Source organism: Sus scrofa, chromosome 15, assembly GCF_054392235.1.
Source record: "Sus scrofa isolate SSC_HxYL_T2T_F1_AM1 chromosome 15, Sscrofa_HxYL_maternal_Yorkshire_Landrace_v2.0, whole genome shotgun sequence".
Taxonomy (NCBI): Eukaryota; Metazoa; Chordata; class Mammalia; order Artiodactyla; family Suidae; genus Sus; species Sus scrofa.
Window position 1 is genome coordinate 80,561,113 of NC_139397.1, and position 16,419 is coordinate 80,577,531.

General features: G+C 36.0%; 2 protein-coding genes and 1 long non-coding RNA gene across 3 annotated transcripts in view; 2 read left to right on the forward strand and 1 right to left on the reverse strand.

Moving 5' to 3' along the window:
* LOC146395936 (uncharacterized) overlaps positions 1 to 16,419 on the forward strand; it is a 1,175,949-nt gene that overhangs the window by 931,418 nt on the left and 228,112 nt on the right. The gene's annotated exons all lie outside the window — the stretch shown is intronic.
* Positions 1 to 16,419, forward strand: part of DAPL1 (death associated protein like 1) — a 933,549-nt gene that overhangs the window by 515,342 nt on the left and 401,788 nt on the right. The gene's annotated exons all lie outside the window — the stretch shown is intronic.
* BAZ2B (bromodomain adjacent to zinc finger domain 2B) overlaps positions 1 to 16,419 on the reverse strand; it is a 394,559-nt gene that overhangs the window by 56,143 nt on the left and 321,997 nt on the right. Inside the window, 3 exon segments of the mRNA NM_001445102.1 lie at positions 14,818 to 14,883; positions 16,120 to 16,146; positions 16,366 to 16,410. Of these exon segments, the coding sequence (NP_001432031.1) occupies positions 14,818 to 14,883; positions 16,120 to 16,146; positions 16,366 to 16,410 (138 nt within the window).

A 16,419-nucleotide genomic window follows, 5' to 3' on the forward strand; every position in this document is an offset into this window, starting at 1 on the left:
TCTGCTGAATGATTAAATCTACAAGTGCCACACTGTTTAAATTTCAAGGCAGTAACTTAAGACTGCCTAAAAATGTCTATGAAATATGGCTCTTCTTGACTATATTTTAGATTGACTATACTTGGCCTTCATTCCCGGCTCTCCCTTTCCTTGCCCAGTTTTCAAGATGTAGAAGCTTTATAAATGTGGATTCCTGGAACATATGTTGTTTAAAATAAAACATCTTCTTTATCATCTTAATTGTAGTAATAAAATTTTCTGTATCAAAATATTACTAATATCTTGGCTAAGAAGTCAATTAAATTTCATCTCAAAGTTGAAATACTTTTTAATAGCGAATGCATTACATTTAGATTACACTAAACAGCCTAAGATACATAGGGTGAAATTTTTAAAAGCAGGGTTTTTTTACTCACATAAAAAGATTATTTTAGGGACTGTAAAAGCATAAATGAAAGTACTTACAGAAATCTTATAGCAAAACAAATATATGATATGAATATACTCTGTTTTAGAATTGTGGAAGTTTAAAAACTAAACAATGACTATGGTAGGAGGACTTGTTATTGTAAAGTTTTACAACTAATCAGACTGAAAAACGAGGCCATTTTTAAGAGACCATGTTGCAAAGATGCCTGTTTTTTTTTGTTTTTTGTTTTTTGTATGTTACGATTCTATTGGGTCTCTTAAGTGTTTGCTCTGGGCATAATTAGGAGAATACATTTCTTTTGACAGCAACTTGTACTTAAACTTCAAAGACATAAATATTATTTAGGAGGCACAGATTTACCTCAGGGTGCAAGAAGAATAAAAGTGTTAATAAGATTAATAACTCAGAATAGATTTACAAGGAGATCCTGCTGAATAGCATTGAGAACTTTGTCTAGATACTCATGTTCCAACAGAAGAAAGGGTGGGGGAAAAAATGTAATTGTAATGTATACATGTAAGGATAACCTGACCCCCTTGCTGTACAGTGGGAAAATAAAAAAAAATTAAAAAAAAAAGATTAATAACTTAAGCCATTTACAGAAAACATATAAAAAACAAAAATGATATTATTTTATATTACATATTGAGTAGAGTAGAACAATCAGGGTGATTTTTTTAAAAGGCCTACTTTTAAAATTAAAATGTAATAAAAATTAAGTTTAAATAAATGAAAAAGTTATGAATCACATGACAAAATAAATTCTTATTTTAAAATTTTAATAAAATTTATATTTCATTTATGTTATATTTTATTATATTTTACAGGTACAAAGTACTATTTAAAAAGAATAAAACCTTCTGGTTATCACATTTTCGTAAAATCCACCAAAGAATTACACAAAAGTCTGTGCTTACATTAGATTAAGTATCATTAAATACTGCTAAAGCAGCTACTATTGCACAAATGTCTCCTAAATTAAACTCAAAATTGTTAATAATTCTTGAGTCAGAGATTTTAACATATCTAAGTTACAGTGATAACAATTCTTTTCAAAAATGACTTTGTTATGTGACATTCAATATTTTATTGCATCGTTAATATAAAATCCCTTACATGTTTTTTAAGACAATTTAATTTTAAAACTGAAGTACATTATGTAAAGTACAACATACAAGTATGTCATGTAAGTATACTTACTTTGTCTTCAACTGAAAAATGGATCTGTTTAAACAAAACTGTCTATGTGGGCAATTCTACTTTTTATTTTTCACTAAGTAATGATTAATATAAATGTAGGATTATAAAATATTCTCATGACTTGAATCATTGAGAGGGTTATACATTTTTTTTCTGCTTTCAATTAGTTTTTACATGACTTCTGAAACCTGAACTATTCTCTTCTATTTTATGTTTTTATTTCCTAAAGTGCTGACAAAGTCATTTTGTAATAGATGCATGCTTAACAACCTTTTGTACTTTACTGATCCTTGGAGAGATATACAAAAGACTCTGTTGTAATAACTATGGTTGATTTTTCAGCTAATATGAGCAAAGTGTTTATAAATTTGTACCTGGCATAGTATGAAGTTTTTATACATGAAATAGGATATTTTGAGCTACTTTGTCACACTGCTTAAACCAACCTAAGTTTCTAGTGATTATTAATATTGAAAGCACATATATTTCATACAACTTGAATATAGTGGAAAATAAACCTTTTTTATTCATGTGGCTAAGCACTTTTCTTTCCTACATTACATTATAAAAGTATTATAAATTATGATATCATAAATTTAATAAGTAAGGTAATTTATATGTCTGAATAATCTCACTAATCACAGATTTATATAAAGGGAAAACTAGAAATTAGATTTCTAAGTTAGAGAACCAATATAAATTTTAGAAGATTTTAGTGAAAAATATATTAAGTTAAATCAGAATGTAAATCAGTGTAGTTAGTGTACACAAAGAAACATAAAAATGGTGTTCTGTTACTTTTCTACTTTGATGACTATGGGGAGTTTCTTGAAATAATCTCAGATGTTATAGGAGATTTTTAATTAACAAGGTGAAAGCAATTAATTTTTAACCTCATAATTCTTTAAACATTACCCATAAAATCTGCATTTTTGTTTATCCTATTTTTTTCTTTGCAACCTAGTAATTGAATCTCTAAAGGTATTAAAATTTAGAATCAAGGGTTACATAGTCCATTTCCAAACTTTTAGCTGGCCCTGCCTAAGTATCATATGGCTTTATCTTTATGATAAAATTTGTCTTTAGTAGTTAATAACAAAAAAATTGCAACTGAGCAGAATATGAAGGCAAGATGTGCCCATTATTGGCATAATACTAGTTACACCTTATACACATGAAGTAATAATGAAGAAATGTACAAGTACATATAGAAATATCTTGTTAACATTCACTGAAGAACAAATTTATGTAAAAGATTTGGTGAAAAATTACCTGTAAAATATATACCTAGTCACTGCTTGATTTTTTTTTTTTTTTTTTTTTGGCTGCACCAGCATCATGTGGAAGTTCCAGGGCCAGGGATCCAACCCAGGTTGCTGCAGTGACAATGCTGGATCCTTAACCTGCTGAGCCACTGTGGAACTCCACTGCTTAACTGTTTATACTGTAAAGTTTTATCTCTTTGATATGATAAAAAGGATCTTTAATATTTTTTTGTTTTTCCCACAGTATCTAATTTAATGCTGTGTACACAATAGTATTTTAGGAAGCTATCATTCAATAGAGGAACACAATTTTAATCTGAGTAGTTGGTAAATTTATTTAATCCTGTTTACAGGTCTATAGTTATTAGAGGTTGTTAACAACATTTTAAGAATTCAGAGTTTTCTCAAGCATTTCAGCTAATATGAGCAAAGTGTTTATAAATTTGTACCTGGCATAGTATGAAGTTTTTATACATGAAATAGGATATTTTGAGCTACTTTGCATTCTCAAGCATTCTGATAAAGGATATTTGTGACATAGTTATTGTACTGTTATTTTAAGTAATGGTTCCTTAAGTGTTTAACTGAAAGAAAAAAAGAAAACCACCTAGAATAAAATAATTTTATTATTATATAAAGAGAATTATATAGACAGAATACATAATAATGTATTCTTTCTTTAATGGTTTTGCTTTATTCTTACTTTGTTCTCTTAGCACTTTCACTGCCACTTTCACTTAACTCATTCATTCATTCAACTACAATTTTCTAAGCACCTACCTATACACCTGGCTGTAATCACTGGCAATATGATGGTAGACAAGACAGGCAAGATTGCTGTCTTCACAGATCTTATGGTCTGGGATAAAACAGACCATTAACAAGTATGGCAAAATTAGGTGTTCTGGGAAGGCCTCTTTGACAAGTTAACATATGATCTCTGACTGAACAATAAGAAATACTTGAATATTTGATGGAAAAAAATAATAGTAAAGACCCTTTGCTTAGGAATAATAAAAAGACAAAAATGACTTGAACATAGTATATAAGGTACAAGATTTATGATGTAAAGTTGAAGGGGTTGGCAGAGGTCAGGGCATATGGGTTTGATGTGTCATAGTGAAGAATGTAGACTTTATTACAATTGCAATGAGAAGCCACTCAATGGTGTTAAGATATAATCTGATTCATTTTCTGAAAAGATCACTCTGCTGCTCTGTGGAGAATGCATGGGAAGTGCTGAGGAAAGCAAGAAAGAAAGCAGGGAGAACAGGCTCTTTTACTATGCTTTAAAAGCTATTACTTTCTGTAGATAGGTATACACACACACACACACAAACACACATATATATAACATTTGCTACTTTAATACTTTGGCATGGTTGCCTTTGACACTTCTTTTCTAATTATGTATGCTTGGCATGGACAGCCCTATCAAGAACTTGTATTGTTTCAATATAAGTGGGTTAATTTTCCCTTATCTGATGCTTGTTTTTATACCTCTAAGTACTTCAGATTGAAGAATAAATATTTTCTACGCTATTCTTGTTTCTTTTTTTTCTCAGGATGAGATGAGGTAACCAGAAGAGGAAGAGCTATTCTGGTTTCTCATATCCCTTTGCAAGTTTTATTGGAAGCACTCTGCCTGATTCCATCTAGCCAAGGGTGTATCCTTTTCCCATGAAAGGTGTTCTTGGGCCTTGAGGAAGATTCTTAGAAGATTTAATTTAAATTATCTTAATTTATACTATGGCTGCCACCTTCCACTCAATGCAGATCTTACTCACTCTCTTCATCAGCTTTTCCTACTCCTCTCCCAGGCCACAAAGGTGAATATGAAAAACACAATGGGGAGGCGGATGAAGATGGCAGAGGAGTAAGACATCGCACTCACCTTCTCCCACAAACACATCAAAAAAACACATCTACATGTAAAATGACTCACATAGAACATCTACTGAATGCTGGCAGAAGAACTTAAACCTCCAAAAAGGGCAAGAAACTCGACATAACTGGGTAGAACAAAAGAAAAAAAGAGTGAGAGAGAGAGAAAAAAGGAATCAGGATGGGACTAGCATTCTTGAGAGGGAGTTGTGAAGGAGAAAAGGAACCCACACCCTGGGAAGCCACGTAACTGACAGGGAGATCAGCCGAGATGGAGGGACCTCAAAGTCGAGAAGAAAAGCATAGCAGCTGCACTGAGGAGGGCAAAGTAGAGCCACACAGATCATCTGAACCACCCACCCGGACACCAAGCCTGAGACACTTGGGTGGAGGCTGGGCACTGAGGCTTAGGCTCCGGAGGTCAGTCCCGGGAAGAGGACTGGGGTTGGCTGTGTGGGTACAGCCTGAGGGGCTAAGGAGCTGTGTGCCACAGGTTGGGCAGCAGTGTGCTATGGGCTGGAGAGTGGAACACCACAGCAGAGAGAACCAGGGAGAAGGTCTGGGCTGGCAGGAGAAGCAAGGCGGCATAGTTGAGGAGGGCAAAAAGAGGAGGAGTGGACCACCATAGGAATCTCCCCATGCACGTATGCACGGGCTCTCAGATGGCGGGGCGGATCTGGTGCAGGCTACGGGTGGCAAGAAGCCACTTGCTTGGGCTGAGGGAGACTGGGAGCTTTTCGTACAGGCTGTGGGTGGCTGGGCACCCCTTGTGTGGGCTGGGGACAGTGTGGGGCTAAGTGTGACGTGGTGCCTCTTGGTGATCTACAGATGGCAGGGGCAGATTGCAACAGTCTTCTCAGAGGCCGGAGAGAGGCATGGCCTGCCACCACTGGGGAGCTGTGAGTGGGCTCCCCTTGCAGCCCTAGTCACCTCTGGGGTTGGTTAAAAAAAAAAAAAAAAAAAAGGGCACTGCAACCAAGCACCATACATTGTGGCTCTCATACCCCTGGGAACACACCTGCCTTGCAGCTGCCACTGCCAAACACTCTGGGTGGTGCCCAGAAGCTTGATCACTGTCCCTTCCCAAAACCCTACAACCAGGAACAGTTGGTGCAGCACCTCCTGTGTGGGCTGAGTGGGATGGGGTGCTTCCTGTGTGGTCTGCAGTTGGTGGGGGCAAACCACTGCAGTTATCACTGACTCCAGAGGTGGGCATGGCCCACTGCCACTGGGGATCCCTGAATAAGAACCACTTGCAGCCTCAACCACCTCAGAGGGCAACACAGAGGAGAACATTGCGACAGAACACCAACTGTTGTTGCTCTCACTCCTCTGGGAGCACACCCACCCAGCTGCTGCCACTGCAAAATGCTCTGGGCAGTGTCCAGATGCTTGATTACTGTCCCTTCCCAGGAACTTACAACTAGAAGCAGCTGGTTTAGCACCTCATGTGGGGGCTAAGCATGACGAGGTGCTTCTTGCATGGTCTGCAGGTCACGGGGGCAAATCACCACAATTATCACCGACTCCAGAGGTGGGCATGGCCTGCCACCACTAGGGGTCCGAGAACAAGCACCACCTGGAGCCCCCATTACCTTAAGGGTACACAGAGGAGAGCACTGTGACCAAACGCCACCTGTTGTTGCTCTTGCACCCCTAGAAGCACACTGGCACAGATGCTGCCACTGCTGAATGCTCTGGGCAGTGCCCACAAGCTTGATCTCTGTCACTTCCCAGGATCCTGCAATCACGAGCAGCTTGTTTACCACTTCCTGTGTGGGCTAAGTGAGACAGGGTGCTTCTTGTGTGGTCTGCAGGTGGCAAGGGCAAACTACCATAGTTATCACTGACTCTGGAGGTGGGCATGGCCTGCTACCACTAAGGGTCCTGAACAGGCACCACTTGTGGCTCTAATCACCTCATAGGAGGGCACTGCAATCAAACACTACCTCTTGTTGCTCTCGCTCCCCTGGGAACTCACACACCATGCCTTTGCCACTGCCAAATGCTCTGGGCACTGCCTAAATCTGCCTAAGGCTCATTAACATGTCCCAGGGCTCTGAAACTAGGAGTAGCTTGTGCCACCTTCCTTCAGGTCCTTGCTACTGTCAAGACCCCAGCTACCAGGCACTGACTACTAGCTCTACCCACTGCTTCCTTCTCTCTAGAAACACGCTCAGCACCCTGGGGATAATAGCCTGCTCACACCAAAGAAAGAGACAGCAAATATCCAAACTCCCATGCCAAAAATAAATAGTAATGCCCCACAAAATACAAAGGGGTGCTCTTGCATAGAAATAGCCCTCCAAGACTACAGTTTGGTTTACCTAAACTCACAGAAAAATAAAAATATAAGCAAGATGAAGAAGCTCAGGAAACATTCCCAGTTAAAAGAACAGGACGATTCACCTGATGGAGCAAACAATGAAACAGAACTCTGCAGCCTAGTAGACACTGAGTTCAAAAAGGAGACAGTGAAAATACTGAAGGAATTAATAGTGAATATGAAGGAATTAAGAGTGGATATAAACAGTAATGCAGATTACTTTAGAAAAGAACTAGAAAATATAAGGAGGAACTAAGAAAAATTAGAAAATTCATCTGCAGAGACACAAACTGAGCTAAAGACAATAAAGACCAGAATGAATAATACAGAGGAAGGAATTAGTGATGTGGCAGATAGAATAAAGGAAGTCACCCAATCAGGACAGCAGACAGAAAAACAAATGAAAAAACACGAAAGCAATGTAAGAGATCTATGGGATAAGATAAAGTGTCCAATCTATGCAAAATAGGAATTCCAGAAGGAGAAGAAAAAGAAAAGGGGATTGAAAATATATTTGAGGAGTTCCCATCGTGGCGCAGTGGTTAACGAATCTGACTAGGAACCATGAGGTTGCGGGTTCGGTCCCTGCCCTTGCTCAGTGGGTTAACGATCCGGCGTTGCTGTGAGCTGTGGTGTAGGTTGCAGACGCGGCTCGGATCCTGCGTTGCTGTGCCTCTGGCGTAGGCCGGTGGCTACAGCTCCGATTCAACCCCTAGCCTGGGAACCTCCATATGCCGAGGGAGCGGCCCAAGAGATAGCAACAACAACAACAACAACAACAACAACAACAACAAAAGACAAAAAGACAAAAGACAAAAATATATATATATATATATATATATATTTGAAAAAAATTATGGCTGAAAACTTCCAAAATATAAAGGAAAGTGATATCAAGATACAGGAAGCACAGAGAGCCCCAAACAAGTTGAATCTAAATAGGCCCACACCAAGACATATTATAATAAAAATGGCAAAAGTTAAAGACAAAAAGAGGATTCTAAAGGCAGCAAGAGAAAAACAAAGCATTAATTATAAGGGAACCCCCATAAGGCTATCAGCTGATTTCTCTACAGAAACACTACAGGCCAGAAGGGAATGGCAAGATATATTTAAAGCGCTGAAAGGAAAAAATTTGCAGCCTAGAATACTCTATCCAGCAAGAATATTATTTAAAATAGAAGGGGAAATAAAGAATTTCTCCAACAAACAAAAGCTGAAAGAGTACAGCAATACTAAACCCATTCTAAAAGAAATACGGAAAGGGCTTCTCTAAATATAAAAGAAGTGAGAAGAAATAGGATGGAGGAAACCACAATTGGAAAATAATCACTTAAATAAACCCGCATACAGATCTAAAAAAGAAAAAAAAAAAAAAAAAACTACTGTAAAAGTGCTGATAAACACAAGGAAGAGCAAAAGGATACACATGAGGATGTTTAAAAAGGACGACAAAATCAGAATGTGGGGAAGGAAAGTAAGAAAATATAGATTCATTTTTCTTTTTTTTTTTTTTTAATAATGTGTTTGAGCATATATGATTATGAGCCTAAAGCAAGCAGATATAGGAAGGGGTTAACATACTTAAAAACACAGGGCAACTGCAAATCAAAACCAATTCACATTACATTCACAAAAACTAAAAAAAAAAAAAAAAAAAGTATTTAAGCATAAAATAAATGGAAATCATCCAACCAAAAAAAGAAAGGAAGAAAGGAGAAACATAGAATCAACTGGAAAACAAGGTTTAAAATGGCAATAAATACATATCTATTCATAATTACCTTAAATGTCAATGGACTGAATGCTCCAATCAAAAGACACAAAATGGCAGATTGGATAAAAAAGCAAAAACCTTCAATCTGCTGTCTACAAGAGACTCACCTTTGGGCAAAGGACACATATATATTGAAAGTGAGGGGATGGGAAAAGATATTCCATGCCAATGGACAAGACAGGAAAGCAGGAGTTGCAATACTCATATCGGACAAAATAGAGTTAAAAATGAAGGCCATAAAGAAAGACAAAGAAGGACACTATTTAATGGTAAAAGGATCCATTCAAGAAGAGGATATTACAATCGTCAATATATATGTCCCTAATATAGGAGCACCCAGTTACCTACAACAAATACTAACAGACATAAAAGGAGAAATTGATGGGAATACAATCATAGTAGGAGACTTTAACACCCCACTCACATCAGTGGACAGATCCTCTAGACAGAAAATCAATAAGGCAACAGAGATCCTAAATGACACAATAGAAAAGTTAAGACTTAACTGACATTTTTAGGACATTACATCCAAAAAACTCAGAATATACATTCTTAAGTGCACATGGAACATTCTCAAGGATCAATGACATAATGGGGCACAAAACTAACCTCAACAAATTTAAGAGTATAGAAATTATTTCAAGAATCTTCTCTGACCACAATGGCATGAAACTAGAAATCAACCACAAGAAAAGAAATGAGAAAAAAATAACTACATTGAGACTAAACATGCTACTAAAAAAACCAAAGGGTCAATAAGGTAATTAGGAAGGAAATTAAAAAATACTTCAAGACAAATAATAATGAAGACACAAGCACTCAAAATCTATGGCATGCTGCAAAAGCAGTGCTCAGAGGGAAGTTCATAGCAATATAGGCCTTCCTCAAAAAAGAAGAAAAATCTCACATCAAATCAACAACTTAACCCACAACCTAATAAATTAGTAAAAAAAGAACAAACAAAAAACTAAAGTCAGCAGAAGGAAGGAAATCATAAAGATCAGAGAGAAAACCAATAAAATAGATTCAAAAAACAAGAGAAAAACAATCAATAAAACCAAGAGGTGGTTTTTTGAAAAGGTAAACAAAATTGATAAACCTATGGCCAGGCTCACCAAGATGAGGAGAGAAAAAACCCAAATAAAAAAAAATAAGAAATAAAAAAGGGGAAATCGCAATGGATACTGTAGAAATACAAAAAAACCTTAAGAAAATACTATGAACAATTGTATGCTAACAAATTTGACAACCTGGAAGAAATGGAAAACTTTCTAGAGACTTACAGCCTGCCAAAACTGAACCAAGAAGAAACAGATCAACTGAACAGATTGATCACTAGAAATGAAATTGAATATGTCATAAAAAACACTCCCTACAAATAAAAGTCCAGGACCAGATGGCTTCACAGATAAATTCTACCAAACATACAAAGAGGAATTTATACCCGTCCTCCTTAAGCCTTCTCAAAAGGTTGAAGAAGAAACGTTCCCAAAGACATTCTATGACGTTACCATCACCCTAATATCAAAACCAGACAAAGATACCTCCAAAAAAGAAAACTCTACGCCAATATATTTGATGAATATAGTCACAAAAATTCTCAACAAAATTTTAGCCAACTGAGTCTAACAACATATAAAAAAGATGATACACCACAACCAAATGGGATTCATCCCAGGTGCACATGGACGGTTCTACATGTGCAAATCAATCAACATCAAAGACCACATTAACAAAAGAAGAGTCAAAAACCACATGATCATCTCAATAGATGCAGAAAAAGCATTTGACAATGTCCAACATCCATTCATGATAAAAACTCTTACCAAAGTGGGTATAAAGGGAACATACCTTAACATAATTAAAGCCATTTATGACAAACCCAGAGCAAATATAATACTCAATGGACAAAAGGTGAAAGTCTTCCCACTAAAATCTGGAAAAAAACAAGGATGCCCACTCTCACCACTGTTATTCAACAGAGTATTGGAAGTTCTAGCCATAGTAATCAGACAAACGAAAGAAATAAAAGGCATCCAAATAGGAAGAGAAGAGGTAAAACTGTCACTGTATGCAGATGACATGATGCTACATATATAGAAAATCCTAAGGACTAAACCAAAAAACTATATAAACTGATCAACAAATTTAGCAAAGTAGCAGGATAAGAGATTAACATTCAGAAATCAGTCTCATTTCTGTATACTAACAATGAAATATTAGAAAAAGAATACAAAAATACAATACCTTTTAAAATTGCACCCCCCAAAAATCAAATACCTGGGAATAAACCTGACCAAGGAGTCAAAAGACTTACATGCTGAGAACTATAAAACATTAATCAAGGAAATTAAAGAAGATGTAAAGAAACGGAAAGCTATTTCATGCTCTTGGGTTGGAAAAATTAATATTGTACAAAAGGCCATCTGCCCAAAGCAATCTACAGAGTCAATGCAATCCCTATCAAATTACCCACAACATTTTTCACAGAACTAGAACAAACAATCCAAACATTTATATGGAACCACAAAAGACCCAGAATTGCCAAAGCAATCCTGAGGAATAAAAACCAAGCAGGAGGCATAATTCTCCCAGACTTCAGGCACTATTACAAAGCCACAGACGGTATGGTACTGGTACCAAAACAGACATACACACCAATGGAACAGAATAGAGAACCCAGAAATAATCCCAGAAACCTATGGTCAGTTAATCTTCGACAAAGGAGGCAAGAACATAAAATGGGAAAAAGACAGTCTTTTCAGCAAGCATTGCTGGGAAACCTGGACAGCTGCATGTACATCAATGAAACTAGAACACACCCTCACACCATGCATGAAAATAAACTCAAAATGGCTAAAAGACTTAAATATAAGACAAGACACCATCAAACTCCTGGAAGAGAACATAGGTAAAACATTCTCTGATATCAACCTTCCAAAGGTTTTCTCAGGTCAGTCTCCCAAAGCAACAGAAATAAAAGCAAAAATAAACCAGTGGGACCTAATCAAACTGACAAGCTTTTGCACAACAAAGGGAACCATTAAAAAAAAAAAAAAGACAACTTACAGAATGGGAGAAAACAGTTTCAAACAATGCAACTGACAAGGGCTTAATCTCTAAAATATACAAACAACTTATACAACTCAACAGCAAAAAAAACAACAACCTAAGGGAAAATGGGCAAAAGACCCGACTAGACACTTCTCCAAAGAAGATATACACATGGCCAACAAGCACATCACTGATAATTAGAGAAATGCACATGAAAACTACTATGAGGTACCACCTCACACCAGTCAGAATGGCAATCAATAAGAAGTCCACAAATAACAAATGCTAGACAGAATGTGGAGAAAAGGGAACCCTCCTGCACTGTTGGCAGGAATGTAAATTGGTAAAACCACTATGGAGAACAGTATGGAGGTACCTTAGAAAACTATACATAAAACTACCATATGACCCAGCAATCCCACTCTTGGTCATATATCTGGACAAAACTTTCCTTGAAAAAGCACATGCACCTGCATGTTCATTACAGCACTATCCACAATAGCCAAGACATGGAAACAACCTAAATGTCCACTGATAGAGGGTTGGATTAAGAAGATGTGGTATATATACACAATGGAATATTATTCAGCCACAAAAAAGAACAAAACAATGTCATTTGCAGCAACAAGGATGGAACTAGAGACTCTCATACTAAGTAAAGTAAGTCAGAAAGGGAAAGACAAATACCATATGATTTCACTTATATCTGGACTCTAATATATGGCATAAATGAACCTTTTCACAGAAAAGAAAATCACAGACATGGAGAATAGATTTGTGGGTTGCCAAGAGGGAGGGGGAGGGACTGGGAATTTGGTGTTAATAGATGCAAACTATTGACTTGGGAATGGATAAGCAAAGGATCCTGCTGTATAGCACTGGATACTATGTCTGGTCTTGTGATGGTATATGATAATGTGAGAAAAAAGAATCTATACATGTATGTATGACTGGGTCATCTCACTGTGCAGTAGGAAATTGACAGACACTGTAAATCAAGTATGATGGAAAAAATAAAAATCATTATAAAAAATAAAATATAATTGTTCATTACTTAAAAAAAAAAGAAAAGAGAAAAACGCAATGGAAGAGGTCATGATTCTTGAGCCTTTTGGGACATTTGTCCCCTCAGATGATCTTATCCTTACCATTCTCTTAGGTGTTCCCTCCTACGAAATCCTAGTATACCTGGAGAGAATGCTCTTGGTTATTTTCATCATTCTGTCTTTCTTTAGCTTTTGTCTCCAACAGGAAAAATCAAACTCACAAGTTCTAGTTCTTCTTAGTCCTTCTGATAAGATTACAAAACATAATTGGCAGAGAAGAACTTGTCTCTTGAGGGACTTTCTAGGTCTTTTTCCTGAGTTACTCCCTCAGTTCCCAACTCTCCAGAAAGGAGAAAATAAGGTTAGGCTTTTAGAATTTTAATTAATCCCCTTCCCTACTCTCCCACCACTGCTTTCAGAAGGAAAGAGAGTTAGCAGCCATGCCCATTCCTGTCATCTGTTACCCCTCTCTTTCCCTGCCTGTCATTTTTCAGAGATTATGGTTATAAATTCATGGAGAGATTCCCTTATTATGTTAGATGTAGAGGGTGTCAGTGATCCTGGATAATTAACAGGTAAGTAAAAAAAGACAGTAGAAAAAAAAATGTTAGGTCAAAACCTCCATAAAGTTGAGGAGAGTCACAGAAAGTAATTGCTGGAAGAGACTTTAGAAGTAATTTATGTTAGTAGTTCCCGACACTGGCTATGCATCTTGCTAGGCCCACTCCACATAGCAAACATTTATGTAGTAATAAGTAACTGTAAGCACGATGTGGTGCCAGGCACTGTTCCAAGAACTTTACACATACACTCATAAAGATACAGACCCGCTTAATCATCACTACAAACCCTACGAAGTAGGAATTTAGTTATCACTCCATTTCATAGATGAAAAAAATTGAATGACAGAGGTTAAATAACTTGCCCTAGGTCATAGAGATGGAATGTACTGAAATCAGAATTCAAATCCTGATAACTTGGTTACAAGGTCCAGGTTCCTAAACAATACACACACTGTGCCTTCATACCAGAAATCTATAACGACAGTTTAAGCCAAAGCTGAGGCCTCAAAAGTGAAATATAGGGCTCTCAACTTCTAGACCAGACTCATTTTTATTAGTTATCATTTATTAAATGCTTATCTCACTTGATAATCTTATAATCTTACGAGGTAAGAATTATTATCTCAATTTTAAAGAAGAAATAGCCTGAAGAGGTAAAGCAAGTTGGTTTAGAGCCAGCATGGGTATCTGAGAACTGCAAAGCCCTGATTATAATGGCCATAGTTCTTTTCCACTGTTTTAATGCAGAGTGCATTCCTTTGTAATATATTTTTTAACCTTTGAATGATTTCTATTAAAATCTATGTAAGCTCATTGTGACTTATTTCAATAATTTTCTTATTCTGAATTATATGGTAAAAGTCTGTTTCAAGACTTAATTTACACATGGAATGCTAAAGAATAATTTAGTTGAACTGACTAATGTTTGAATTAGGACATATAGGATTGTCTAGGCATGCTTTAACATAAATTTTATAAAACTCTTGTTACAGTAAGAAATAGCTACTTTTATCCAAACAAATGCCATTCACTACATTAAAAAAAAAAAGATCATTAAAATCTCAGCCAAGAAAATTAATACATACATTGGAATCCTTCCTACATTCTTTTATGTTCTAAGATTCAGTTACTATCTCTACCTTTAGTTTCCTTATGAAAGCCAGTAAATCATGACAAACCCATACTCCAAAAAGTTTAGATTTAGAAGAACAAGTGCTTTAAGAAAAAATGCTAATTTATGTCTAGGTAATATTTTTTGAAACATACACTTACTTCTGCTTTTTTACGAGCTTCCATAGCTTTCATAAGCATCATATGTTGTCGCCTTCTCTCTCGCTCCTATTAGGCCAGATAAAATTAGGAATATAACTCAACTGTAGTTAACCATTTGATTTTCAAATGAAAAAACAAAACAAAACAAAACAAAAAAAACTCAGTATAGCATGTTTAGCATTTATAGACAAGTCACAGTAAATACTAAATATAAGACAAGAATGGCCAGTCTGTGCATGTTTTAGTTCAGGTTTAGAAAGCAAATACAAGAACAATCAAAAGCAAAAAGATAAAGCAATGAACATGGAGACAGTGTAAACAGAAGCATACAGATTTACTCATGGTCAGTTGTGATGCTCCTTCAAAAGCTGGCAGAACAAAAAGCATAATGGTTGGCTGGAACAGGTCAGTTACCTTACATCTGCTGTTAAAAAACCACAAATATGTACTATAGCCAATTAAACTAAAGGTTGCTTTGTTCTTAAATTTTTAGATCAGGCAGAAATTGATTTATAATCACTTTCACTTCATGGTTTTAGAATTAGTTGTTTTTATTTCAAGTACATTATCATTTTGTAAATCCAATAAGCCACCAACAAATTAGTATTTCCTTTTAAAGCTTTTATACCAATTTAAACAAGTCATGATTCATATACCAACATCAATGAAATGAGATATTCCTGTTTACTGATGTCTGCCACTTGGTGGGCTATTTAAAGCCACAGAAGCTGCACTGTGGGCTAATAAGTGGAATCTAAAAGGCACAGTATGAAGATAAGGTAAGCACTAGCTTACTTTGATAGTCTCATTTCATTTTAAAATAAAAAAATCACATAATTATAATAATTAATCAATTCTTTTTGTTTAAATATATGTAGTCCCCCCAAAGGGATATTTCTAAAATTTGTCCATAAAACAAAATATATTTCATATTCTCTCATCAACCTAACTCAAAATTCCCATTGTATTCAATGGCAGTTTTGCATCTAGAATGATGGGAGAATATGGGTCATAACTGTATCTAATTGTATAGTGATCCAACTTTCATTGTGACATCAGTAATGTAAATTTTTAGACAGCAGCCTTACATAAGGCTTGCCCAATCCAATTAAAAATCTTGGGATGTACTATACTTCTTTATAGACAGTCAAGCAGATGTATGCAATGCACTGTGCTGTAAAGCCATGCAGCAGTATGTAATATGACAGCAGCCAGTGCTACACTTTATGCATTGCTATGACAACCATATCACAACCAAATCACAATGCGGTGTTAGATGTACAAAAATAAACATACCCATACCATATCTAGTCTATGCCTCTCCAACTCCTGGTAGAAAGAGTTGGCACAACATTATGAAACAGAAATCACAGAGTCATGAAACCAATTTTTAACCCCCCAAAAGATACCAATACCAAAGCAAGGAATTTAAGCAGGAATTATACTGGAAATTTTTAAGAAAATATTTTGAAGATTTTTCCAAAAATAGATTTAAGAGAAATTCTAAAATGTACATTTCAATAATTGTATAACTATATGTATACAGACCTGATGCTTTAGAAGAACAGCTTGTTGTCTTCTCATTTCTTTTTCCTTAAAAAA